General features: G+C 55.0%; 1 protein-coding gene across 13 annotated transcripts in view; it reads right to left on the bottom strand.

Annotated features, from left to right (window-relative positions):
* Nucleotides 1-9,944: 9,944 nt before the first annotated feature.
* The window catches only part of Tle3 (transducin like enhancer of split 3), a 39,475-nt gene continuing 22,449 nt past the window's right edge, over nt 9,945-26,970 (bottom strand). For 2 of the 13 annotated variants that reach the window (XM_004628772.2, XM_004628773.2), the window contains exons 7-20: nt 23,546-23,750; nt 22,033-22,049; nt 18,748-18,867; nt 17,956-18,006; nt 17,363-17,515; nt 16,909-17,050; nt 16,478-16,677; nt 15,866-15,942; nt 14,876-15,125; nt 14,359-14,606; nt 13,543-13,690; nt 12,713-12,863; nt 12,356-12,432; nt 9,945-11,733 (exon numbers count right to left, since the gene is read on the bottom strand). In XM_004628772.2, the coding sequence (XP_004628829.1) occupies nt 11,626-11,733; nt 12,356-12,432; nt 12,713-12,863; nt 13,543-13,690; nt 14,359-14,606; nt 14,876-15,125; nt 15,866-15,942; nt 16,478-16,677; nt 16,909-17,050; nt 17,363-17,515; nt 17,956-18,006; nt 18,748-18,867; nt 22,033-22,049; nt 23,546-23,750 (1,947 nt within the window). In that variant the 3' untranslated portion in view covers nt 9,945-11,625. The remainder of the gene's footprint in view (nt 11,734-12,355; nt 12,433-12,712; nt 12,864-13,542; nt 13,691-14,358; nt 14,607-14,875; nt 15,126-15,865; nt 15,943-16,477; nt 16,678-16,908; nt 17,051-17,362; nt 17,516-17,955; nt 18,007-18,747; nt 18,868-22,032; nt 22,050-23,545; nt 23,751-26,970) is intronic. The other 11 variants (XM_012514156.2, XM_004628775.2, XM_023712417.1 and 8 more) reach the window with 7 other exon arrangements.

Here is a 26,970-nt window from a genome sequence, read left to right as displayed (position 1 = left end):
CCAGCCTGAATAACATAGCAAGACCCTGTCTTAAAAAAATCAATCAATCAATCAATCAATAAAAGGACCTGGGATACTGCTTAGCAGCACAAGCACCTGGCTGGCAAGCACAAGCTCCTGATACCTGGAACCAAACAAAGGTTAAACACCTATGTATGAATGGCTGTTGGTGGAGAAAAGTGTTGTATCATGCCACAAAAGCAAAGAGAAATGTAAAGAGAAATGCCCCGTACATACTACAGAGGACTTAATACACATTGCTCATAATAATTATGTATTATAAACATTATGTATATTTAAGTAAATATAAATACTGGATTCCTAATAACATTATCATCACTTGACAAAAATGAATGCTGCTTCCTGGGGTGGGTGGGGAAGCAACCAGGTGCCCAGGAGTTGGCTGTTCTAGACCAGAGACCCCAGGCTCAGAGGGAAAGGGGGAGTGGCAGGATCTGTCCCTGTCACCCCAGAAGGCTCCTCTGCCTCCGCTGGCAGGTGGGACAGCGACCCGCGGAAGGCTCCAGCCTGCAGCCTGAGGGAGAACTCTGTACGCTGCCTCGTGGGCTTAAAGAAGGGCTTTTAGAGCCAGGTGTTGCTTGCTTTTCTGGGACAAGAGCAGAGAGGGGCCTTTAACATCGCCTCCTCCCACCTCCCACTCGCCGGGCGCCGCCTGGCCGCTGTGTGAGCTCGGAGGCCTGGAGCCTGTCTGAGCCTCCGGCACCGCCTCAATGGCACGGAGCGGTCAGAAGCCACCTTCTGGCACTGCGTGGACAGGCCAGGCGGCGTGAGGCCCGCGCTGAGCACGTGGCAGACGCTGCACTCTGGCCGTGCTACGCAGCTGGTGGCCTCCGGGACTCTATAGGCAGAGAAAAGGGCCTGAAAGGAGCTCACCAAAGCGCACAGGGGACAGCAGAGGAGGTTGTCGCCGAGGGGCGGGATTTCAGTGGCTCTTTTATTCTCGCCTATCTGAATTTCCCAAATATTCCTCCGTGTTCCTGGATTCTCTGTATCATGAAAAGGATAATAGAGTGAAAAACAAGTCTGTCACCCGCTGCGCCGCGCAGCCGCCTCTGTGCTGGGGGCAGGTGCCCAGGCATGGGCAGAGCTGGGGACCTGAGCCTGCGGCGAGGTGGCAGGGGGTCCGTGTCCCCTGCCCGAGCAGAGAGGCCCCCACCTGGGCGGGCCCGGCTCGCTGGCGGGCTCCACGGTGCCCGACTCAGACAATGCGAAGGCACAATCATTCATTATAACTCAATTACAGTGATTAAAGCTGGTGGCATGCAGAGGCAGGGGAGAGAGTTGCCAACAGAATTTACACTCTGTGTCATCGGCGAGAGATAACAGCAGCTGACGCGCGGCTGCCTCCCCTGCCATCTGCTCGCGCGGGCAGCCTGAGGGGCGAGGGCTGCCTCGGCTGTAACGGTGGCACGTGTGGGAGCTGCTGAGATGGGAGCACCGCGGAGGGGTGGGACCACACCTGGACCCCTCCCCTAACACCTGGCAGCCCCACGCCAGGCATCTGGAATGGGGGTGTGGGAAGCCGCACCGGAATTGTGTACACAGGGCAGAAGCCGCTGTCCTGAGATCTCCGTTCCCCCTTCATATTCCAAGTGAAGAAAGTGAGGCAGAGTTGAACACAGGATCAACCCAGTAAGAGCCTGGGGCACAGCCCTGGCGCAGACCTGCTTGGGACCAGGATGATGCGAGACTTAGGAGACCCCGCTGGCCACAGGGGCAGTGCCACAGGGGCAGTCAGGGGTCACTGGACCCAAGCAAGGAGGGATGCAATGGCCCCCGCCAGGAGGAAACAGGATGGGGCAGTGGAGCCAGGGCCACCACCCCTGCCCTGCAAGCCCCCACCACACAGGCCTGAGGCTTTCTGGGCCCCAGGGCTCCTCTTCACCCTCAGAAGTTTTCCTGGAGCCCCATCTGCACAGTGCTGGCCCTGTGCCCTCCTCGGGGGCCTCCCTCCTCCCACTTCCTCTCCAGAGCCAGCTTAGACCTAGCCCCCTCCAGGAAGCCATCTGTGCCCCCAAACCATGGCTGTCCTTTCTTTGGGCTCCCACACCCCTGTCTGTGCCTGTGACCCAGGAGCCCTGACTGTTGGGCTCATCGGAGGAACAGGAGTGCTCCCTACCCTCACCCCCAGCAGCAGCTTTGGGCTGGGTCCTCTTCCTTCCGAATTCTGCGGCCCAGCCAGAGTGACCTGGGAAATGTGGCTGAGTGCACAAATGCTAAAACTGGAGTGGTGGAGCTGGCTGGAAGAGGACCGAGGTGTGGGACAGACAGGTGCAACCCCTGGCTCCTGACTCTCCTGGGGCACCCGCTCCACGCCCATGAACCCCACGGAGCCCCCTTGTGGGCAGGTGGGACAGAGAGCTGGAGGCCAGAGGGCGTCGCTGCCTTCCCACCTGCCAGTCACAGTTTATGCAGTGCACCCCGAAACGAGACACTGCACAAGGTGTAAGACCCTGGCCGGGCGCACCTCCCTGCCCAAGAAACCCAGGCCCCGGAATTCCCCAGAACAGTGAAAGAGGAAGCTGAGGGAGCAAGGAGGCCTGAGATGCAAAACTGCTCAGGGTGCGAACCCCAGCCCAGCCCTGGTGGCTGCAGCTCCCAGAGGCGCACATAGGGCTCCCATGCCTCTCTCTGCTAGCATCTTGGGGGGCCCAGCGCTGTGCTTTTCTCTTCCGGACACTTACACTCGCTCTCCGGGCTCCACTTTCCCATGTGAAATGAAGACGTTGGAGTAGATTCGGGTTTCCCAACCTGGGAAACGGTGGGGGGGGGTCTGTAAGATGAGGACCCCAAAAGCAATTATTGCCCTTCCTGTTCTTATCCGGTCACTTGGATCTGGTCCTTGAGCAGGTCTGGCACAGGTACTGACTGGTGTCCCCGCTCTAAATGCTGGCCCAGCTCTTTCTTTTTCACTAAGTAAGGAAAAAGGCTGGAGACACAGCCAGTTAGACTTGTTCTCAGTGCATTTACTAGAATTCAGATTCTCATCTGGGCTTGGTGGCACACACCTGTAATCCCAGCACTTGGGAGGCTGAGGCAGGAACATCTCCTGGAGTCACAGGCCTGCCTATACAGACTACCTAGCGGGTTGACAAGCCAGTCTGAACTACACAGCGAGATCCTGTCTCAAACAATAACAGCCACAATAACAAAAAGATAGGGTACAGAGTGCTGACCCTAAATGATCCTGGCTTTTTATTTAAGATCATGAGATAGGGACTGGGGAGATAGTTCAGTGGACTAAGCGCTTCCCTGGCAAGCTTAAGGGCCTGTGTTCAATTCCCGGTTCCGCAAAAAAAAAAAGATCATGAGATAAAATTTCCCTTTTAAATATTTAAATTGGCTTTCAAAAGTAAAATTACTGTTCCTGCCCTGCCCGGGGGGACACACTGAGACAGCGATTGAGCCTGCGTGGTGGCAGGCGCCTGTAATCCCAACTCTTGGGAGGCTGTAAACAGGAGAATTAACTATGAGTCGGATTTAGTAGTGAGACCCTGAACACCCTGTAGACCCTTCCCTAAAATTTAAAAAAAAAAAAGTTATTTAAAGAAATACTCAGTCCTTCGTGAGCTGACCAGACCACGGGTCCTTCGATGGTCATATGGATGGATTCCATACGTCCTGGATTCCGTGGACACAGCTGGTTCTGCCCAGGTTGGTGGCAGAAAACTCCAAGGCTCTGGAACCCGACCAGCAGGGCTGGAGGAGGGTGGATCACCCTGAGAACAAGGTGCGGGTGAGTCAAGGAGTACCATCTGTCCTGGGGCTTCCCAGGGGCCAGAGAGTATGTCCCCGAACAAGCTCAAATGCAAATGACTTTCGTTGACAAATTAAACCGAGGTCACAGAGCCTGCACAATAGTTGGCACTTTGTGAACAGTGCTTTGCAAACCCCTGTAGCCCCAGCTCCGCCCAGGCACGAGGGATCAACAAACCTTTCAGGCTCTTCTGAGAACAGGCTAGCTCAGCCCCACAGGGAGAAATCAACAGAGGACTTCTACTTAACCTTCAATATCGAATTCAGAGCACCTGCTCTGCAAAACATTAATGGAAACAAATATCCCCTTCTAGGAATTGCCCGGTCCCCTGCTGAGCACCCCATGGCATTCTGAGCAGGTCCCTGATTATTGGTAACACTGGGTTACAATTGTTGTGGTTCGTTTCCTGTCTTAACAAGTGCATTGCAGGAGGTGTGTCCCACCCCCAGCCTGCTCTGGTTCTGTGATTGAATTCATGCATGGGCAGGTGGGTGGCTAGGACCCAGCTTTCGTATTTATTGTTTACTTGTGATTCTTAGTCTGGTAGGAACCAAAAATAGACAGTCCAGTTTGGTCTCTGGGTTGAAGAAACTCCCAGCTGAATGTGGCTACTAGGGATAAGATCCAGCCAAGCACTCAGACGTGAAACCACTTGGAAAAGAGATTAGATTTTTTTCAAAACTTTTTTTTTTTTCAGAACCGGGAATTGAACTCAGGTCCCTGTGCTTGCCAGGCAAGCATTTATTCCACTGAGCCATCTCCCTGGCCCCAAAACTTTCCACTTATGCTTGAGGCACCGGCAGCCCTTGAGCTGTTAAAAATACATAAACACTACTAGAAAGGCCCCCAAGCAATGGGCATTTGGTTAGTCTTAAGCACCCATCCGGATTAGGGTCTCCAATGACACCTTCCAGTAAAAGGATCCAGGATTTATCAGGCAAGCTGCTGAGTCCACACTGGGGACAGAGATAAACAGGGTGGGACAATAGCATGGTCTTTCACCCCCCAGCACCAAAGTTATCAAAGGCTCCTGTGGATATTTCCCGGAAAAAAAATTCAGTGACACCACAAGGAACCCGAGTAGGATGAGGAGACAGGACTCCCTCAAACCACATCAAATCTGCTGAAATCCACACATTCCTAATGATATTTTTAAAAAGAAAGCTCTCACGGGGCAACTTTTGAGACTACTAAGGAATGAATGTACTATTTTGAAAAGTGGAAAATGTAGCCCCCCAAAAAAAAAAAAATCATCCAGCATTTTCTATAAACTTCGCTTCGACATGCCCAAAGCGTTCTCTGCAGTGAGAAAATGGAAGGGAATGTGCAGTGTGAATCTTACCCTTGTGTTCCTCGTGAACTCGGAAGGAAAAACATCCAGATCCTTCGCCTTTCCTGATGAATCGATGAAGCCATCTCGTTAGCCCCCCAAATCATGCCTGGATCTAATCAAGCTCCAAGATCTAAGTACAATTTAGCAATCAGCAGAACTTGGGCTGTGTGGAGCTCTAAGGCCAAAAAATTTAGTGTCTTCAATAAGTAAGAGAGAGAGAAAGAGGAAGAACAGGAGGAAGAGTAGGCAAGGGTAGGACCTTAGAAAATCTATTACTCTTTGCTCTATATAGACTTTGATTCTGTTTCAAATTTTGATTTTAAATATGACAATAAGGGAACTGTAAATTGTGTCTTGTGTTGGGGGGGATGAGTAACGGGACTTGAACTCAGGACCTGGTGCTTTGCCAGGCAGTGCTGTATCACTAAACTGTATCCCTGGCCAAGTAAACTGAATCTTAGAATTTATTGTATTAGAATTTGTTGTTCATTTATTCGCTGGTTTAGTGTTGTGAAGGTTCTGTTTTTAAAAAATGAGACTAACCTTCTGGATGTGGTACAACGTTGCCTAATCCAGCGAAGAAGTAAGCGTGTGGCATTTCTTGGATGGCATTCCAGGTAGAGGCTGGGTAGGCTTGGGAGGACGGATCACAGGTCCCCGAGGTGACCTGCCCGAGGGAAAGGCACCTGGGGCTTTCATCCTCTGGGGCTTTCATCCTCTCTTTTTTGTCCTTTCGTATCTGCTTGGCGTTTTTCACAATGGAGAGCTACACAAGTGTCCCTCAGGTAGTCCCTGCAAGGGCCAGCTGTCCCTGCGCCCAGCCACTGCCTCACAAGCACCAGGGACTATCACCCAGCCTTAGCAGCACAGCCCGGACCAGAAGGTGAGCCCTGGTGAGGTCTGGTGAGGTCTGGTGAGGAGTGGGGCCCGGTGAGCGAGCCGGCGGCTTCGGCTCTCGTCACAGGGGCTGCCACTCAACCCTGGACTTCTGCAGGCCCTCCTGCCTCCCACCCAGTCCCTTTTCTATGTCCAGACTGAGTCCTGATCCTGCTGGCTTTTTTTTTTTTTTGTTTTGTTTTGCTTTGAAAAGAATCTTAAATTATGAAATAGTTCAGACATGCGGGGAACAAAAAGAACAGACTCCCAGCAAAGTCATCACATAAACTTCTAAAATGTGCATATTTTAACATCTTCAGATTTTTTTTAAAGTAACAAAATGTGATAGGTGGAGCTGAACTCTAGCCAACTCTCATTTCCTTTCCTTCTTCCCCACAGAAAACCACGATTTTCCTGATGGGGCGGCGGAGGGGGTGTTCGCCACTTGTGGATGCATGTGTATACATACTCAAATATAGCATTGCTTTGTATCGATTTATATTTTACATAAATAGAATCATGTCATATATTTCTCTTTGCAACTTGCTCTTTTCACACAACACTGTTTTTGAGACTTATCCAAGTTGAAATATAAAAATCTGGCTTCTGCATTTTAATACCTAAGAACACTTTCATTATATGGAAAGGTGCATAGTTTTGTCCACGTCCATTCTCCCTTGAATGGACAAGTGGGCTCTCACGACCTTCAAACAAAGAGCCAATAAATACCCTGCACCCAGCTCTCTGGAGACTCGCTAGGCTTGCAGTGCTCTCCTCTCTACCCCCCTCCCTCCTCAACTCTGGTCTCTGCCGAGGTCCCACGTCTTGTCTCCTGGGCCTGCTCAGCCTGGAACCCGGAGACTGATGGGGCAGGCAGCAAGAATTGGAGTTGAGAGCACTGGAGTGAGACCTGGGTAAGGACGAGCCAGGGCACACTGCGAGGATTGTGGAGTCCCCTACTCTGCCTCGGTGTTGCCAGGTGAGTGTCACAGTGCAGTGCTGTGACATCTCCTGGTTTGCATTTTCACAGAACCCACAGAGTGGTCATTGTTACAGTGGCTGCTTTTCCCCTTTGGCCCAGAGCTGTGTGAGGATAGACATTGTTATTGATCTTGGCATCTAGCAGCTAGAATCATGCCTGGTGTAAACTGGACTCTCATGACATGAACATTGGATGGGTGGGCAAAAGGATGGATGGATGGATGGGAAGGATAGCTGGATTGGCAGAAGGATGGATGGATTGGCAGGATAGCTAAATGGATGGATGGATGGATGGATGGATGGATGGATGGATGGATGGATGTATAGATGCATGGATGGGTAAATGAGAAGGTGGGTGATGGATGAATGGATAGGCAGGATAGCTAGGTGGATGGCTAGTCAGGAGAGATGGACAGATGGATGGATGTACAGGATAGCTGGATCAGCAGAAAGATGGATCAATGGATGGATTGGTAGGATAGCTAGATGGATAGACGGATGGATGGGTAAATGAGAGGGTGGGTGGTAGGTAGATGGATGGATGCAAGAGTGAGCAAGATAGGTGGGAGAGTGTATGTTCCCAAGGCAGGCCCCTGGTTTCCATGCCTGTTCTGGGCTGCCTTCCTTCCAAGAGGAATTGCCTCACCTGTCCTATGGAAGGACAGGTCTCCCTTCCTGGATACTGATCCTCTAACAAGGCCATTGAATCTTGCCATTGGACAGCTACCTCTTTGTTTCTTGTCCTTCCTGAGACATGAGCTGGGTGTTTAGGGAAGGGGATAACTCTGCCCATGCCTGGGTCAGAATTCCTGGGGCAAGGAAGGTGAGAGGCTGGAAGGGTGGGCCAGATCAGCTGTTGGCTGGGGTGAGTGACCCGCACACTGTAACTCAATGGGAACTTAGACCTTTACGGCTGCGTCACTGTCATTCCCCCTGCCAACAGATCTTGTTTCAAGCAACACAAGAGTCCAAACAACTCCAGCTGGCACTACCCAAGGCACTATAAATTACAAGGCTAATTCTAGAGCTAGTGAAGGGTCATTGGTCAGTAGTGCTGCCCTGAGCAGATGCCATGTGTGCTGCCCCTCAGAAACTGGCCTCACTGAGTAGACAGGCTGGCAGGTGTAGGGGAGTCCTGCAAGTACTGTTGGTGAGAAGCCTGCACTTCTGCCTTACAGCACAATAGTTAGGGGTGACCTTTGAGGCTACAAGCTAGGCCTCCTACAGCCCTACTGATAGGTTGGACAACCTACAGGGACTAGAACTTTCACACGCGTGGAAATACAGAGCATGGAAATGCAGGTTGAACTTCACTAAGACCTATGGGAGGGGCGAGGCTGAGATTCCGGGTTTCTGATAAGCTTCCCAGATGCAGAGGAGCATGGTGGGGAGAAGAGGCAGAAACAGGAGGCCTTGCTAGGGGCAACAAGGACACCATGAGTGCCTGCTGGAGGCTGTGGCCTGCCTCCTGTCTCCACCCTTGACTTGGCCCAGAAAGTCCAGATAGAAAATCTTTTCACATTGTCTTCCTTTCCTGGAGGTGGGCGTGACATGGGCCCTCTCTCCTAGCCGGTTATGCCGAGGTAAGACATTCCTCTTCTACCCACCTGGGGCTTGTGCACCATCCCTGTTTGGCACTGAAGCACAACTTCCAGTCCAGGGCACACAGGATTTTATCCTGGCCAGAGGCTGCCACAGTCATCTAGCCCTCCACTACAAACCACTGACCAGAAAAAGAAAAGGGACACAGTCCAGCTGGGAGGTCACATTCAAGACCCCAGGACCTGTCAAAACCACAGCTGAAACCGATGCCTTGGGGCTCAGACTAGACACTCTCCTGTGGGGGCTTCTCCTCTGGAAACCTGAGGCCTCGGAGACCCCCGAGTGGGGAGGACTCCCATCTCTTTCTAGGTGGAAAGGCAGCACTTCGTGACACCACTGCTCTTTCGTCACCTTCTTCCTCATGTGCAGTGACAACAGGTATTAGTGCTGGTTATTAGCCTGGGTTATTGGTACTGATTTATAAGGACTGGCAAAATGAGAAGCTGGTGTCCATGGAGACCCCCACTTCTACTAAAGAAAGGTGGCTGGTAACAGATCCCAGGGCTTCCCTGACACCAGCGCTCTTGCTGATCCGCTGATAGGGTTTAGGTCCAAAGGGCCGCCCCCACTTCCGGGTGTTCAGAGATGGTTTTCAGCGGGTAGCTGGATCACACGGGTATGAAACTTCTCAGCAGACCCATCTATTGATGGTTATCAAGCTAAATGGGCTGTCACGTAGTGTGGCCCTGTTGGGGATGGCGGCTCACTGGGGATGTGTGGGAGGGTACACACACGTGTCCCCTGTCCCCAGGCCCTTTCTCTACTTACTCCAACACACCCTTCTACTGTATCTCTGCCCTGGAGGCTTAACCATGTACTGAACCTTCTAGAACCAGGAGTCAAAATAAAACTTGAAGTTGGGTGTCAGGCATTTTTGTCCCAGCAAAAGTTAAATTTTTTTTTGCCTTTCCCAGCTGCCCCTTCTGCAAACCCTCCTTTCTCAATTATTCAAAACACCACCCATCTTTGTGACCCAGATTCTGAAGTCTCTTTACACTTAAGCTTAAAAGAAAAAAAAAAAAAAACAAAAAACAAAAAACAAAAACCCAGAAACAGAACAACAAAGTGTGGCCTTTCTTGAAGGTTTCTCATCCCCAAAATATTTTTTGCCTGACCAGTTGTAAGAGTCCCTGGGTGCTGGCCTGGCCAGTCTTTCCTGTCATCTGTAAAAAATCAAAGCCCAGCTCCTACCCACCACTGGGGAGGGGACACGGGCTTGGGCCGGTGGACAGCACTTCCCATGGCTGCCCTGCACAATTGGCCGGCTCAGGGGGGAGGCGGCTTGGGAGAGGCATGGATGTGGGATGCTGGTACCCTGATCCTCTTAGGGGTGAATGACCTCCTGGGGGAAAAGCAATTAAAACACAACAAACCAACCTTTAAATAATAACTTTTAAAAATATAAAAACAGCTCATTACAATGACGTTGCATTTTTTTTCTCCAGGAATAACTTTCTCCTGCCCTTGCCCTCCCTTCTGGCCAGAACCTTAATGAGAAGTGGCAAGTGGTGCTCTGGGACCCAGTGCGACAGGAATCCGACATGCCACACCTCTAGTCTGGGTGCCCGCTGGCTCCTGGCTACAGCGCCACATCCCTCCGGGCAGCAGCACAGCCAGGGAGCCCAGGAGACAGGCAATTTCCCCGGGGAGCTGCTCCTTCCTTCCTTTGCGCCAGAGCACGTCACATTATAAAATAATCCATAAAAATGCATATAAAAATTATCTTCCATATGCTACATCCACAGATAGCCCACCACCAGGAACCACATGGCCCTTAGCTTTTCTTTTAAAAGAAAAAGAGGAAAACAAAAACAAAATCCTTAACACCTCAGAACATTTGGGACCCGCAGGAGACAGCGCCGCCGTCCCTGCAACCTGGCTGCCCATGACAGGGCAGGAACGCTGCCAGGGTCACCCGTGTGCAGTCCACAGCCTGCTGCCCTGCCCAGACTGGGGTGCAGGAAGCAGGACCGGAAGTGGCTGAAGGCAGGAAAGGGCGAAGGCGTTTTATAAAAGGACATCACTTCTAATTCTTTTTATTCAAATTAAAAAAAAAAAAAATGCACCCACATCGGTTGCTGTTTGTCTCTGGTGGCTCCCTGAGCTGAGTGGCTACACTTCCCTCTAACAGAGTCCTCTGCAGGCTGTCGCCGAAGGTTAAGGAAAGCTGGGGAGGGAGTCCCTCAGAACCTCTGATCACCACGCGGATGAAGAGCGTGCCCCAAGCAGGGCTCGGGGGACACACAGACGGGGAAGATGCAACACAGGCGAAGGGACCCACAGAAAAACCCAGCTGTTCCTGCAGATGTCAGCCCAGTCCTGTCCGCCTGTCTGTCCGGTGCGCCATCCGGACAAACTTGACGCTGCCCAACCTCTACAGGGGGCACCCTGGGATGTCTGGTTACACCCTGCAGCTCCCCACTGCGCCCCGGAAGTTCTCCCATTCCACCCCTCTTCCTATTGCTCCCTCCCTGCCCTCTTTCCCCACGGGAACTTGTTTAAAAAGAAAAAGGAAAAACAGAACAAAAAAACAAGCCACCACCACGCGTGGTTTGCAAATACAGCAGGCAAAATACACGGCAAGGTTCTGGTGGGAAGGGGCCACCTCCCCCACTGACCAGCCCCAGAGAGGAGTCTGTTATTTACATTTTTCACAAACCTTGTGCACTGCACAATAGGAACAACAATGTGGTCCACTCCAGTGTCCCCAACCCAAGGCAGGGAGGGGACAGGGCAAGAGAAAGAGGAAGAAGAGACAAGATTCATCAGTGTCTGTGGGGGTCCGGAGCCATAAGCCTCCATATAAATCTATTGGTAGCATCTGCCAGCGTGGTTATAGGGGAGTAGGAGCAAATCCATCCGAGTTCAAGAGACAGATCAATCCATGCCCACAGAGGTGCAGGCCACGCCGGGCCGCGCCCCTGCACAGCCAAAGTGCAGCCCAGATCCCCGCTTCTGGGGGCCTGTCCTCTGCGACCTCAGGGGGCTCGCTAGTCTCCTTTTCAGCACTGAGGCAGCTTCTCTCAGAGCCTGACAGCCCTGTTAGAATCCTTGTTTAGTAGATGACCTCATAAACCGTGGCCTTCTTGTCACCAGAGCCTGTTACAATATATTTGTCATCCGCTGAAATGTCGCAACTCAAGACAGACGAAGATTCTTTTGACTGGAGAAGCAGGAAGGCATGGGGAGAAAAGAGAAAGAAATTGGTTCTCTGAGCCCCCCTGCAGCCGTGCCCCCTCTGCCCGCCTGCCTAGCAGCCCCAGCCCTCTGCACAGCACCCCTACCTTCCCGCCTCTCTGTAAAGAGCAGCTTATGAGCACAACGCGTCAAGCGCGGGTGGACACGGGAAATGTGCGCCTCTCTTTTGCATTACAGCCGGAAACATCCTGAGCTGGGACACCCTGCCTAACTAGAGACTCAAGAGGCGTGTGTAGGGCACATGGCTCATTGGACACTTCAGTAGGAGGCCAGAAAGGGGATGAGGGGCTCAAGCGTGTGAAGGTGAGCACGTGTCCACAAGGCACAGTGTCCAGGTGCCCCCAGACAGGGACCGCTGGCTGTAAGGGCTGCCTGGACCTGGCCCAAAGGTATTCTCCTGGCTCTCTCTAGAGCCCTCCAGGGGAAGCCACCGGCAGCTAGCATGTTGCTGCATTCCCTCTGCAGAAGCCATCCTGTCCCCAGGGGCAGGAAAGGGGGCAGGCAGGTGCAATCCTAGCTCCAGGCTCCTCCTGTCTGTCATGCCTCCTGCCATCCCTGCCCCTATCACTGGGGGACACTGGCAGTACCTGGAATATGCTGGCTCCGTAGGGCGTCCTCCAGGCATTGAGAAGGTTATCTTTCCCTGTGCTCACAAACCACTTGCCTGCGGGAGAAGATGGAAGCATGTTCAGTGGCGGCCCCAGCAGGACCCATCCCAGATGTGGTCAGCAGGACCCTCCCTGGATACGGTCAGCCACTATGGCGACATGGTGACAGCTGCCCGTCGGTGCTCAGTGTGACTGTCCACTTGCAGGACCCATGGGCACCCAGAGAATGGCTGTCTGCCTCTCACCCAGGTGGGGTTGGGCAAATGCGGGATTTGAGGTTAAACACAGGGCCCATGCTCCCTGGAAGGGTTCCCGAAGCTGAGGTCGGCTGCTCACCGCAGTAGGCGAACTTGAGGGACAGCACGCAGCTCTCGTGCAGGTGCAGCTGGTACTTGTCCGGCTTGGTGTGGTGCAGCACCTCCACGTTGCTGCTCTCCATGCCCACGGCCAGCCACTCCCCCGTGGGGCAGTAGCCCAGGGAGAAGATCTGCGGGAGGGCACACACAGCTCGGTAGCCTCGACTCTTGCGCTGGGCAGCTCCCCAAGACCTCCCTGCCTCATCTCTGCCACCTGCAGACCAAGCCCTGGAGCCCACCCTGCCCAGAGCCCAGATAGATGGCATTTCCGGCCCTCCCTCCAGGAGTGAAAGCCAGGTACAGAGAGGGCTCACACTCGGGAGTACAGAGGAGTCCCTTCCAAGGGCACCCTCTGCCTCTGTGGCTCTGGTCCCTCCTTTGGAAAAATGCTAAGTGATAAAACACTAAGTTATTACACATTTAAGACTAAAACAGCAGAGTCATGAAAATAATGCAAAATAGTACGGCCTGGCATTAATTACTGACTACTGTTTAAGACTAAGACTAACGGCCGAAACCTTTAGAGGAGCATGCCAGGTGCCCCCACCAGAGCCTGGAGGCAGCTGGGGACACTTCTACATCTCAGTGGGGAAACTGGACACAGCAGTGGAACAGCGTGGGAGGAACCCCACAGGCAGGTCTAGTGTGCCCAACCCTAAGCCTCACCCAGCCCATCTCATCCCAGCTGTTACCTCGACGAACCAGGACACAAGACTCAGGCAGTGCCCACCTGTGGGACCCTCTGTCTCACAGGCTTCCCCTGCACTGGGGTCCTGGAAGGGAGGGTGGGGAGGGGTCCTGGGCACACACCTGAGAGGTGAAGTCATGCTGCTGCAGCTGGCGGCCCTCCCGCAGGTCCCAGGAACGTACAGTGTTGTCCAGGCCCCCAGTCCACAGCTTTGTGCCATCGTGGGAAATGTCTATGCAGCTGGCCCCATCCGTGTGGCCCTGAAACTGCCTATAGAAGCCACCCAGGGGAGAAGGATGAGCCTCAGGAAGCCCCCAACCATGCTGGGGAGAGGTGAGCGGAGGGGAACACTGAGGCCCAGAGTGGTTCACCATATGCCGTAAGCACCTAGTAAGCTTGAAGCACAATTGGACTGGCCCCCTCCCACTCTACTGGGGTGGCCTTATGCAGCAGCAGGCCCCCGGGTACATGTTTCTGAGACCTAGTTACTCCTAGGGTACCCACCTAGCTCTGGATGTGAGTAAACTAGGGGTGAGGAAGACTCTGGAAAATCCCATGAGGCTGTTCACAGAAAAAGCAGCTCCTGCGCAGCAGCCTGCCAGGCTGCCCAATTTCTCCATCACCTCACCCTCCTCCCCTGCATGGACTACCGGACTGAGACCACAAACATGCCTGCAGCGACAAGAGCCACAGACAGCTGGGAGTACTGAGAGCCCACTCTAGGGAGCACTGCCGGCTGCTACTGTGCTGAGGTGCTATGGTAGAAGTCGGGGCTTGACCTCCCCACACTGCCGCCCCGTCCCTCTGCCGCCCTCACAGAAGCAGGCCTGCCTCTCTCTTCCCGGCCTCCCTCATCTGAACCCCCTGCCGAGGTTGCCAGGCCAGAGGGGTGCACCCTCACTGTCTGAGACAGAAACATGCTGTCCTGCCAGCCTTACCTGACCAGGGTCTGGTTGTGTAGGTCCCAGACGGCAATGTTCCCATCGCTGCAGCAGGAGAAGCAGACTTTGGCATCAGGGCTGATGGCCAGGGCATAACAGGCAGGCGCCGAGGATGTGAGCTCGGCCTTGATGCGGGGCGTGGGCGAGGCCAGGTCCCAGATGGTAAGCGTGCTGGCCTCGCCGCCCACGATGAGCGTGCGCCCGTCAGGGAGCAGCTTGCAGGAGCGGATGTAGTTGTCCCTGTTCTGAAGTGAGAAGGGGCGGCTGAGTGGTGCCCACGTGTTCCCTCCAGGGGACCAGGGAAGTCTGTACCTCATGATGCCTTGCATGGCAGAGCCCCTTTCTCTTTCCACCTTCACAAACTCCAGGAGATTAAGACCACCCCCAAGTGCAGGTGGGAAAACTAGGGCTCAGAGAGGCTAGCCAGCTGGTCCGGAGCCGCTCCACTCATTCACAGAGCTCTCCCACACCTCCCCCAGCAGCTACAGGAGATGCTGAGGCCCACGATGCTCACCAGGCAGTCCAGCTGGGAGATAGGGCTCTTGCTGCCCGGCTGGCTGATGTCCCAAATCTTCACGCAGCCCTTGCCCCCCGTGTAGACGTGCCGGGTGGGGTTGCTGATGGTCACGGCGCATACCACCTCCCCGTGGCTGAGGGTGTTGATCTGCCGGGCATGCCTCGGGATGCCAGGGCCGGCCAGGGCGTCATGTGGGAAGGGCACAGGCTGCATCTGCCCATCTGCGCTCACGTGGAAGGAGTACGCACTGCCAGGGCAGGGGCAGTGTCACCCAGAGCCGTGCCCAGTGTCCATGTACCCCCAAGGCCTTAGCAGCCTACCCTGAAACCTTGGCCCCTCTCTAAATCTCCTGTGTCCAGTAATTCCGCATTCCGGGGATGCCTCTTGCAGCGGGGGAAGGACTGCACAGGCCAGCTTTGAATTTTTCTCCCACTTAAAATCCTTGTTCCAAATCAGATGGGGAACCTCACAGGCACCTCGGGATGCCCTCTGCCACCATCTGTAACGTACCCTGACATTCCAGCCCTGGAAAGGACCCAGCTAAATGGACACTGCTGTTTTCAAAGCCAGGGATGTTAGCGGGGGGAATCGGCCTGTGCCCCAGAAAGCAAGCTGCGGAGGACACATCTGCGCTATGAGCAGCCCGGGGGGCTCTGTGGATGCCACAGTACAGGGATGCTCAACCTCAACCACCCGCAAAGCTGAAGGGCAATGACCAGCAGGCAGGACCCAGCGGCATCCCCAAGGTCTGTGGCAGCTCTGTGTGCTTGGGTGAGGGATGCCGTATCCTTCCTGGTGCCCAGTGACTGTGCTCAGTGCCCCTTGGTTCCCTAGTTACGGGGAACCTCTGGGCTTGGGCAGGAGTTACCCTGAGGTCAGCCCTGGCCTGTGTAGCTTCTGGGGGAGAGTCCCTGCCTAGGGATGGGGGGGGATCCACTCTTGCCCGCCACCTGCCAAATACTCTCGAGACCCACAGCCCAAACTTACGGTTTCCCTCCTGGGATGGAGGCAAGACTTGAGGGCAGACCTGTGGCCCGCATTGGGGGGTGAGGGTCAAATCCAACCTGTCAAGAAAGGTGCGGCAATCCTGAGTTAGGGACGCGGTCGCCTCCCACTTCCCTCTTCCTTCTCTGCCCCACTGCATTACTGTCCCACTGGCTCCTCACATACCATGCACCATCAGCTGGGCGGCCCTGAGGTCCCAGGAAGGCCATGGGCTTTGCCCAAGTCCATGGGAGTAAGTAGCAAACCCTCACTCTGCAGCAGTACCTGCCCTGCTCCGACCCTTTCCTTCCTCCGTGTTCCAGCAGGCCCATCCCATAAAGGGGCTGCCCAGGCACAGCAGGCAGGGTCAGAACAGGGTCCCTCTTCACCAACCTGACTCCTAAAGGCTCATCCCCACAGCCAGGCTGGCTTAGCAAACCCCTGCTGGGTGAGACTTCCCAGGCCAGGAGCAAGAATCAGCCCCCAGTCTGCCCACAGGCAGGCCACACGTCAATTCACTCTCCCTGGCAGCTGCTCGCCTCCACACCCCAGCCTCTACCAAGTCCCTACCCCCTGCCCAGCACCCCCCAGAAAGGAGCCAAAAGGTCTACGTACAGCTCCAAAGCTCACCATTGGCGATCGGCCATAGGCGGCGGCGGCGGCGGCGGCGGCTGCACTCATCTGTGGCGGGATGTTGTGCAGACTGGCATAGGCACCCGGGCTCGTGAGGGACCCGTTCATCTCGTGGTGGCCCATCATGGCGAAGGGTGCCGCATAGGAGCTGGTGATGGAGATGGGCGTGCGCAGGGCCGAGGCTGTGGGGGATGGGGAGTCAGTGGGGAGGGCCGGCCCAGGGGTATCCTGGCCTGGGGTTGCTCCCTGGACAGTCTCGAACCAGCAGGGCCTGTTGCCCCTACAACAAACCTGACCTGGGAAGCCTCCAAGTGCAAGCCCTGGGACAGCCCTTGTGCTCCTGCTCCCCCCAGGTGGCTTCTGTCCTAGCCCAGTCATCCCTCCCTGGCCATCGGAGTACCCATTGCGCCTACCCATTATACCTATCGGGTCCATTCCTGGAGGTTTGCCCGGCATGGACCGAAGCCCGGGAGTTGTGCTGGTGCCTGGAGTCGGGGCGTCATTCCTTGGAGTTGGAGTGTTGGACTTGAGCCCCGGGGTGGAGGATTTGTCATTCTACAGAGGGAAGGTGTACAGACTGAGGAAGGCATGAAGATCCCTGTATCCTGACAGTGGGGCCCAGCGCCTGGCAAGGGTCCCCACTCAGCCCCACAGCAGGGACCATGGTGATGGCTCTCATGTCACAGGCTCAGCTACCAAGCTTCAGGTCCTGAGGAGCCCAGGGCCCAAGCAGCAGGTGGCTAGGTCAGGTCCCCCAGCCTTAGTCCCTCTATTCCCACCCTCTGGCTACCCTAGTCCCGCTCAGGCACCCTTCCCCCTGCCCCCTTCCCCCACTCCTCAGAAGGTGCCCGGGTGGACCCCACATACATGACCAAGGTCTTTGGTCTTGGAGGAGGGCGTGCTGCTGGAGGAAGCCACAGAGGCAGGGCTGGTGGGGGCATCCTTTTTCAGGCCTCGGGCCTTGTCCAGCCCATTCTCAGGAGGGGAGTGTGCCGGGCTGACTCGGGGCGTTGTGGGGTCCTAAAGGGACAAGGGGTGCAGAGATGCTGTGAAGGCCACAGCCAGGCTAGAGCACCCCAGCCCAGAGAACAGCACAGAGAAGGCACAGGTGAGGGATGGGAGGACAGCCTGGCTGAGCCCGAAGGTCCCCCTCGGGTGGCAATCCACATTTGACAAACTTGACCCCCTTCAAGCCCATGGCTGGGAGACTATGGCTGGGACACGGGGAGCGGTGACCTGCCGCAGCAGCACCTAGGCAAACAGAAGGCCCCTGCTGGTCTTTCAAGGACCTCTCTGGGCACCGTCACCAGGCACCATCAGCACGTATGAACGCCCAGTTGCTGTGCAGCCAAGCTCCGCCCTGCTCCTTCTGATGCCCTGTTTAGGCCGGAATGCAGACCCGCCCCAGGGCAGGATGGCTCCAATACACCAACCTCACTGCACCCTGGGCTGGCCCTTACCTCGTTGGAAACATCCACCACCAGATCGTCACTCTTGTCCCCATCACTGTCCTATAGCAGCGACGGAAGAAAGCAGGATGGTAAAAGGCCATGCTCTCCAACCCAGACCCACACCCTGCTCCACCCGCCTGGACCTGAACCAAGCCAAATGTCCCCATCTGGGCAGTGCCCAACATGCCAAGAGCCCTCTCAAGGCAGGAGCTGGCCTTTCTCTGGGATGGATTGGGTGCCAGTCCCGCTGCCTCCCAGGGGTGCCTCTGCCCACCATGCCCACTTGTCTCTCCCATCCTTCACAAGGCACCAATCTTCTCTCTTGTCTGCATGCCCACAGCTCTGCTGAAGGTGACCGCCACAGCTCACAGAACACAGTGGAGCCCCGCGCGTGCAATGTGGCCAAACCCGGTGGATAGAGAGGGCCTGAGGCCCAACAGCCCCATGTCCACTGGGGGGTCTCATGCCTGGACCTATCATACTATGTGGACAGATGGTGGGGACTTCAGGGCCAACATCGGGGATGGGGGCCCCCGGAGTCCCCTGGCCAGGGAATCTAGGACATACTGATGGCCACCTATGGATGAGCCCGTGGCTCCCCTAGGCCTCATGGAGGCAAGGACAGCTGACACACACCTAGTCCTGCCCCCATGGCCCCTGCACTCACTGCCTGTGAACACCCCCAACACCCATCCCACTGTGTGCGCCCCTCCAGCTCAGTGTCTGCCCCAGACTTCCCAGGCCACAGCTCTGTCCCAGGTCCCAGGCCTGTCCCAGCTGATGGATGACCCACAGACGTACGTATCGGCTCAGGCTGTCCTTCTCCTCTGCTTTCCGCTTCTTAGCTTCCATGCTGTAGTCTGCAGAGCTCCGGTGCTTCTCACTGGCCCGGAGGCTTTCTGAGGGTGACACTGAATTATTCTGGAAGCAAGAAAACAACTCAGGTCAAAGCCTGTGCTGATGCAACCTCTCAACAGTCAGGAACTGTGACTAAGGGTACTGGACACGGAAGGCCAGGGGAGGGGGAGGTCTTCTGCACCATGTCTGTGGGCCCAACCCGTATCCGGGAGCTCTTCCCCAACTCCCAGCCTGGTCCCAGAAGCTAGCCCTCTGTCCCAAGGTACCACAATTAAATAATTAGCCTTGCAGCAAGCCACCTGCCTCCTGGCCCCAGAGGCTGCCCCACAACCCAAAACCCCAGGACCACAAGCAAACAAGAACCACAAGGTCACAAAGCTGATGTCTCTGAAAATCAGGACGCATATAAATAAACGTGAGGAAGCAGTCCCTCCTGGGGGCGCTACGAAGTTGGGGGCCATGTCCAGGCACACCCCCTCCCCAAAGAAGAAACGCAAGGATTTCAGGCTATAGTAGTTTTCCCTCAACTACAGAGCAAGTGGGGACAGAACCCGTGCAGACGCCGGCCTGAGAAAAGAGGTAGGCCAAGAGTTGCGGTGGAGAAGCACCAGCAGGTAGGGGCTGTGAGGACCAGAGAACTGGGAGAACTGTCCTTAGAGCTGTATGCACCTGCCCACCTTCTTCTCCCTCATCCCTCCCCACTTCTATCTTCTGAGCATCTGCCCTGGCTCAGGTCACCAGGGGCAATAGAAGGAGCGAGCAGACAGCCTTGCTTGTCCCAGCTGCCAGGCCAGCCACAGGGAAGAGCAGCGCCAGCTGATCTGAGCCGCAGGCAGCGCAGAGATGCGTGAGGAGGTCACAAGGGGACACAGAGCATCGTCTGCACCCAAGAGAAGGGTGTCAAAAGCGACCTTCTCCTATTTCCTGTCTCATCTCCCCTGTTTATGGGAGACCAGGGCTGACCAGGGCTGCCCTGGAAGCAGGGGTCACCGGGAGGGTCACAGCACTGGCCGCCTGCAGAACCTCACTTCCTTTCCAAAATAGGTTTCTGGGCAGCCCTTCCCTGCCAAGTTTCTGCCTGAAGCAAATTAAAAAGGAAGAGTTATCAAGGCTGGAAGAAAAAACTGGAGGTTATAATGGAACCACAGCTCAACCTCCCCGCAGCCGGGCGATCGCCGAGCGCACGCAGCCGCAATTCAATTAGCTGCTGCAAGCACCGGCAGGGAAAAAAAAAATCGCCGTCATTTCATTTCCTCCGACAGCGGTGGCGGTGGCCACCCCGTGCGAAGCAGAAACGCTTCCAGCCCCTCGGGCTGGCTGCCCCCTCGCAGGCGTGCGGGCCAGGAGGGGGACACGCGGCTGCCCGTGTTTCTCCCTGCGACCCGGTGCGCGGCTTGGAGAACAGTGAGCTCTTTCTTCTCCTGCAGTCAGGCTGAAAACCCTGGCCGCTACCGGAGAGTCATGTCAGGCATTTAGCGGCATCGATCCAGCCCGCCTCTGGCTGGCAGGCAGCCAAAAAACTAAGTATTTTTTATTGCTTCAGCTAGGCAAGGAAATATGAATGAGGCTACCTCTAATTGGACTCCAGACTAACCCCTCTGGGACAGCGTCCAGCCCATCCGGCCCCCTCCTGCTGCAACACAGCCCTGTCCTTCCTGCCGTGGGGATCATCTGTTGACAACCTGGTTTCCGAAAGCTCATCACCCCAGTCTGCAGCCTCCAATGCCATCAGCACATGCGCGCGGGCCTGGCGACCCCACCCCGAACTGCCTGGCCCGGGGGCCCTGCCCGTCCCCACCTCCCAGCCTGGCGGCGTCTGACTCATGCTCATTCAGTTCTCCAGGGCCTGGGTCACCCTGCAAGGATGTCAGTGGGTGCTGGGGCAGCCCGTGGGTTCTAGCAGAAAGGCTGCATGACAGAGACACAAAGCCAAAGGCAGAAAGAGGCAAGGAGGAGCAGGATGAACACAGGGCTGGGCTTTGAACACCATTTCCAAGGAGGAGATCCCTGCACCAGGGCTTGGGACCCAGGGGTCTTCTGAACACAGCTGAGAGCCAGTTGGACAGGATGTATTCGTAGGACACCGAGGCAGAGGCCAAGCGCTCCCCAGCATCTCACAGAGCTGTGACTGAAGCTGAGCCCTTCCAGTGACCAATCTGGGCTTATTCTTGTCTAAGTGAACTGCTTCTCCCCAAATGCTGCTGTCGGAGGTTCGACACTAAAGCAATCAAAGTTGATTTTCAGCTTCAATTACTCCTTTCTTCTGTACATCGCCATTTCTGGGCCCAAGCAGGGATCTGGATTTCTGAGCACGTAGGCAGGGCACGAAGAGACAGCAGCATCAATGCTTTCGAGAGGTTGGAAGATGCAGCCAGGCGGAGGAAGGCCCGGAAGGGAAGGCGAGGCAGGGCTGCCCAAGGGGCTGCCTCCTGGATGGTTAGTTAACTACCTGACCTTCCAAGTCCTGCTTAATACGAGGTAATAACCAAAGCCATCCTAACAGATTAGATGGCCCCAGATACAAGCGGGGTGATGAGCAGTAAAACAGCGATGCTAATCACCAGAGGGTTTTTTTTTTTTTTAAGCCAGACTCCACTGAGCTTATTCAGAAGGCTTACTCACTTGAAACAGAACCTCGGAGCCTCGGTGTGATCAGAAAGATTTACAACAAATCTCAGAGCTGGCAGACAAGCAGGCGGCTGGCCCTTAATGCCTGCTTGCTAGCACTTTCTTAAACCAAGCAAAAGCTCAGAACAGGGAGAAAAACCCAGGCATTTGAAGGAACCCAAAACTCGGGATCCTGCAGGAGGTGTCCAGCTGCAGGGTAGGTAAGGACACTGGTGTGGGACCATGCCAGGCCCGGGCCTGATCAGTTGACCTTTCTGGGTAATTATTTCCTCTGCAAAAGGTGCTGGAGCTCATTTAACAGCAAAAGCCATGGAGTGAAAGCTGGGGGAGCCACACAAAGGGCTTCCCTAGCAGAAGGTCACTCAACAGGTGACAGCACTTCCTGCCCTGTGACAATACCTCCCCTCTTTTCCTGGGTCTGGAAGGGATGTGTCCCCAGCATGCCTCCCAGCTTGGGGCACACATGCACAAACACAGCCTTAATTGCAGCCCAGAGCAGCAGAGTGGACCACCAGGCCAGCTTCGGTCACCCACAGGTCCCAAGGCCACAGTCCTGGAAACAAGCCTTGGACCTCCACACACCCCAGGGTGTCCACTTACCGTGCCAGATTCTCTCTCTTTGGGGAGGGAAGGCCAGGAGTCAGGATGCCCAGGGAGAGACAAAAAAGAGAGGAGAGTCAGTTCCCTCAATCTTGTTGGCAGTAGGGATTGGCTAAAAAGGGCTTCCCAGTTTTAAAGTGGGCAGAGGCCTGGCTCTGGCTCTGCGGGCTGGCCACCACAGGGACATTCAGTGTTATTTCTCAGTTTGGAAGTCAAGCACCCCAATGCCAGTGCTCCCCACTCCAAATCCCCTGTTTGCTTCATTGTGCCGGAGGCACCAGTTCACCTGCAACAAGACTGGTTCTTAAAGTTGTAACCTTGGGAAGGAGGACCCAAAGGATGGGGTGGGATGTGTGTGTGTGTGTGCGCGCGCGTGTGTGTGTGCGTGCATGTGTGCATGAACATTATTGATGAAAAGAATCTAGGAGGTTTTTTTGCTTTTGTTTTTGCTTTTTAAATTCGCCCCACTGTTCTCCGTTTCTCTGCCAAGCAGCCCCGGGAGCTGAGGGTTCGCGGCTAAGCTGCAGCTCCTGTCTGCTCCCCACTCTCTCTTCCTCTGCCAAGAGGACCACCCTCCTAGGGGACACGAAACTAGACCTCTTCGTTCCCAAGACCGTGACCAGGCCAAGGCAGGAGGGTGACATATTCAAGCCCCTGTGCCAAGAGGCTCACAGGCCACTGGCCATGGGGCCTGAGAAACTTGTAAGGCAGAGCTCACAGCTGGCAACAGCTGCAAAGGGTGTGCCAGGGGCCGAGCTAAGGGCCAGAGAAAGCTCCTTCCAATGCCCCTGCTCAGAACTTGGCCCTGGTTCTCAGAGGAACGGGTAATAAGCCTGGTGAAGACAGACTTTTCCTGGAGATGGGACAGAAGACGACAGCAACAAAGGCCTGTGCATGAATTCGGAAAAGGCCCCAAGTACGATCTGTGAGGTGCCCTGAATGTGGGCAGGGCTGGCCCTTGAAGGGTACTGTGAAGGAGCAGGGAGGCACTAGATGAGTGGGCGCATGTGTGCCAGGGCACAGGCCCTGTGGACAGACAGGACGAGCCATGGAACACAGGAATGGGCTCTGGTTTTTTTTTTTTTTTTTTTAGAATTATTTATTTATTCATTCATTCATTCATTTTGTGTGTGTGGCCAGCTCAGCCCACCAGGGGGCGGGGCTGGCTGGCATGTGGTGCTGGGGGATTGAACCGCGGTCCCTGTGTTTTGCTTAGCTTAGCTTGTTCTAAGTAGGTGCTTTAGACCACTGAGCCATCTCACCAGCCCGGGCTCTGGTTTTATGCACCAGGGAGCCAACAGATAGCTTCAGGGCTGGGGTAGAGCTAAGTGGTGGGGCTCTTGCCTAGCACATCCGAGGCCCTGGGTTCCATCCCCAGAACCAGCAAAACAATACAAGGAGACAGTTCTACATCTCCAGCTCACACGTGGCCTTGAGGTGGCGGCATTTGCTGTACTCACTCCCCAAGGGGGGCCAGCACCCACCCCAACCCTGGCCCCAGTTTGAGCCGCACCTCTGTGGTCCAGCTCATGGTGGTTCTTCTCGTCCTTTACCGCCAAGTGGGCCTGGCTGCCCAGAGCACCAAGCGCCAGCAGCCCGGAGCTGCTCCCGGTCACCGGGGGGATTCCAGGCGGCTGGAGGCCTGACGGGTGAGGCGGCAGCTGGACCGGGGGCCCGTGCGTGGCGTGGGAGAGATGCTGCGCCTGGAGTTGTTGCTGCTGCAATGAAGGTGGTGTGAGCGAGCTGAGCAGGACAGGCGGGGAGCCAGCAGGGGATGACACCCCTGAAACCTGAGCCCCAGCTCAGGCCACATGCTCATCTTGCTGAAGAAAGTCTGTTAATGGACTGCAATGGAGATACAAGATTTATATCTTCACACGCCCCATCTGCCCCTGCACCTGCTTCGGGCCAGGAAGATAAAATAGTGCATGCATTAACACCCACAGTCGGCAGGGCTCCCTCTCAGCTGAGAACTGGCCTGCACTCGCAGTGCATGCATCCATGCCTTCAACATCAGCAGCCAGAGTCTCCCACCCTTACACTAGGAAGACCCCCCTAATTCCACAGGACTCGGGAGCCCAGTTTACAGAGCCAGGGCAAGGCAGGCTAGCAGCAAAGGGTCAGCAACTGAGGAGCCAGGGGCCACTGGAATAAGAGCTGACACCTTCAGGCATCAGTGCAGACAGCAGGCATCGGGAAGGCTTGGGAACCAGGCGAACTGTGAGCATAAGCCCTATGGCCTTAGGCAGGCTGCTCCAACTCCCTGAGTCTCACAATCCCTCATGTCAAAAGCAGGAAAGGAGCACCTAGCAGAGGGCACGGGGCACACAGACACTGTTCATCAGGCAGCGGGACAGCAGCTAGCACTGACCGAGTTACCACAGCCCTGGCTGTCCCAGTGGCCTTATGCCCATCCATCCCCTCCATCGCTGGGCATTCTCATCAACAGCAGCAGCATCAACAGTTCTGCACTTGCCTCCCGAACCCAACCCAGGACTGCACCCAGGCCCCAAATAGCCCTTCCCACCATCAGTCTCACTCAGCCTCGCATTTCTTCCCCACCCCAAGTGACCTCCACCTCTGGCGGCTCCACACCCTCCAGCATTTACCCAAAGATTTGCCAAACAGTTCCCATGGTGGAGTACTTCTTGGAAACAGCGGGGCCTCACACATGCCACGCTACCCCTACACAGATCTTTGCTTTCAACCAGTGCAAGAGAAAGAGAACCAATCTACCACATGAACGCCTGGGCACTTTCAAATACTCCCTCCAGCCCTTCCCACCACCTGGCAAGGGGGCCTGTGCCTGTTTTTTACATGGCAAATGGAAGCTTTGAGGGCTGGAACGGACAGCCAGGAACTGGCACAAGTCTTGCCCCTGCTACGTGAGATTCAGACTTCAATCTGTCAACCACCAACCTCACAGTGTTTCTAAGAAAACTGGGGTCCAGGGGAGCCCATTTGTCAATAAGAAACATCCTTCTGCCAACTACTACCAGTCAACAGGTGAACAGGAAGGCCCACAAGTGTTTGTTCCAAGAATCAAGAAGCCCAGGGCCCTCCCAACCAAGGTGCCAATGGCCAACCTAGTCCCACCCCAAGTTAATGGTGGCCGTGGTAGCTGTCCAGCACCTGGCCTCTCAGGGCTCCAGTTCTCAGCCCTGGCTGAAGGGCTGGCAGGGCCACCGCCACTCAAAACTAGCGGCTCATACCTCTAGCATCTCCCTTGTTGGGCACTTATGGAAGGCATGGGTGGCTCTGTCCTAAGGAGGTGACTCCATGTCTGCCGGAGGCACCACAGCAGATGCAAAGCTAAGTGTCCCTCAAACACAACCATGGCTCCCAGCTAAGCAACTCAGACTCCACAGGGAAGGGAGCTCACCCAGAGCACATGTACTTTCTCTTTTATTTGTCTGTTTTTTATTTTTGTTTATTTTTTTAAATTTTATGTATTTAGTACAGGATCTCACTACACAGCTTGGATTCATAGTGATCCTCCTGTGTTCAGCCTTCCCAGCACTGGGCTTACAGGTGCATGCCACCATGCCCAATCTTGGTGGCAGGCTCAGTGCACCCAAGGATGGGCGGTGGGGGGGGAGGGGTTCTTCAGCAAGTAGTCCTTGCAGGCATGTGGTCCTGGGGATCAAACCCTGGTCCGTGTACTTGCCTAAGCAGGCACTTAGCTGAGCTATCTCACCCTTGTCTTCTCTTTTAAAGATGTTTTTAGTTCCTATTATGAAAATAATATGTGTAAGAACACTGAAGGTAAGTATAGATTTAAAAGTTTTTTTCATTTTTTTTTTAAGAATTACTGTTCATTCCCATCCTCCAGAAGATTCTACTTTTTGGCTCTGTCTCTGTACATTTTAAATGTATTACTACACAACAGGCTCTTCTCGGCCATACTGCTTTACAACCTGATTTTGATTTAGGACGCTGAAGAAATCTTACCCTGTTTTTCAATGGCTGCTTAGCATTCTATGGCTGGGCTGTCTAGATACCAAGGGGTCTCCAGAGGGGCCCTCTTGGCTTAAACCTGTTGCCGGGAGACCCTTTAGTTCTGCTGGCTCAAAACTCCTGATACAAGCCCTGAAAGCAAGGTTGGAGGAACTTCACCCCTTTTCATAGTGCAGAGACAGACAGGGTCTCCTCTCCTACCCAGCCTTTTAGCCTCGACTCTGTCTAAACCTTCTCCCTGGACACCCCTCCCTGGTCACAGTGGATCTCACTTCTGAGTGTTCTCATAGCTCAGAATCTGGAGCAATACAGCCCAAAGGGGAATCCAGCTCTATCCTTCAGAAAGATGAGTTCTGGAACAGGCTGGCTAGTCTCCCTGGGCCAACGAACATCAATCCCTTTGGGCTATGCAGGGCTCACACGTGAAAAAACAACGTGAGGCTCAGGCAACACCCACAAATGCTACGGAACACTCTCAGGTACAACTGTCTAGCTCGTCTTACTCATGTGCGGCAAGTTAGGAGTCTCGGGGGAGCAAGGCCCTTGTCTAAGGAAGGCATCCCTGCTCATCCTACAGGGCCTGGCTTGGTTCCCGGGCCATTTCTCTGGGTGAAATGAGGTACACAGGAGCCAGCAGAGAGTGATCACCACCTCCCAAATCTGGGGCCTCCTCTGTGGCCCACTCTACAACAGCAGTTGGAACAAGAAGTTGGGGAGACTCCCTCTTCTCCTCCCAGCCCCCAAAGAACAGATACTTGGGCGTGTCTCACCCAAACAAAACACGTCACCGTGTGCCCCTGGGAGGCCACCTCTCCCCGCACGGGCCAAGCACGGTATCACCAACCCATGTACTATCTGCTGACGGGCATCTTGCACACCCTACACCTCTCTGCTTCACTCTGGAGCTTCAGATGTGGGTTCGACTTACTGGCACCTCACTGCCTCATTTTCATGGCCCCGTAAAAGGATGCAAAGAGAGGG

This window comes from Octodon degus, unplaced genomic scaffold (assembly GCF_000260255.1).
Source record: "Octodon degus isolate 3935 unplaced genomic scaffold, OctDeg1.0 scaffold00026, whole genome shotgun sequence".
NCBI classification, from domain to species: Eukaryota; Metazoa; Chordata; class Mammalia; order Rodentia; family Octodontidae; genus Octodon; species Octodon degus.
The sequence above is the reverse complement of the archived record's forward strand: the minus strand, read 5'-3'. Positions and strand labels throughout refer to the sequence as shown.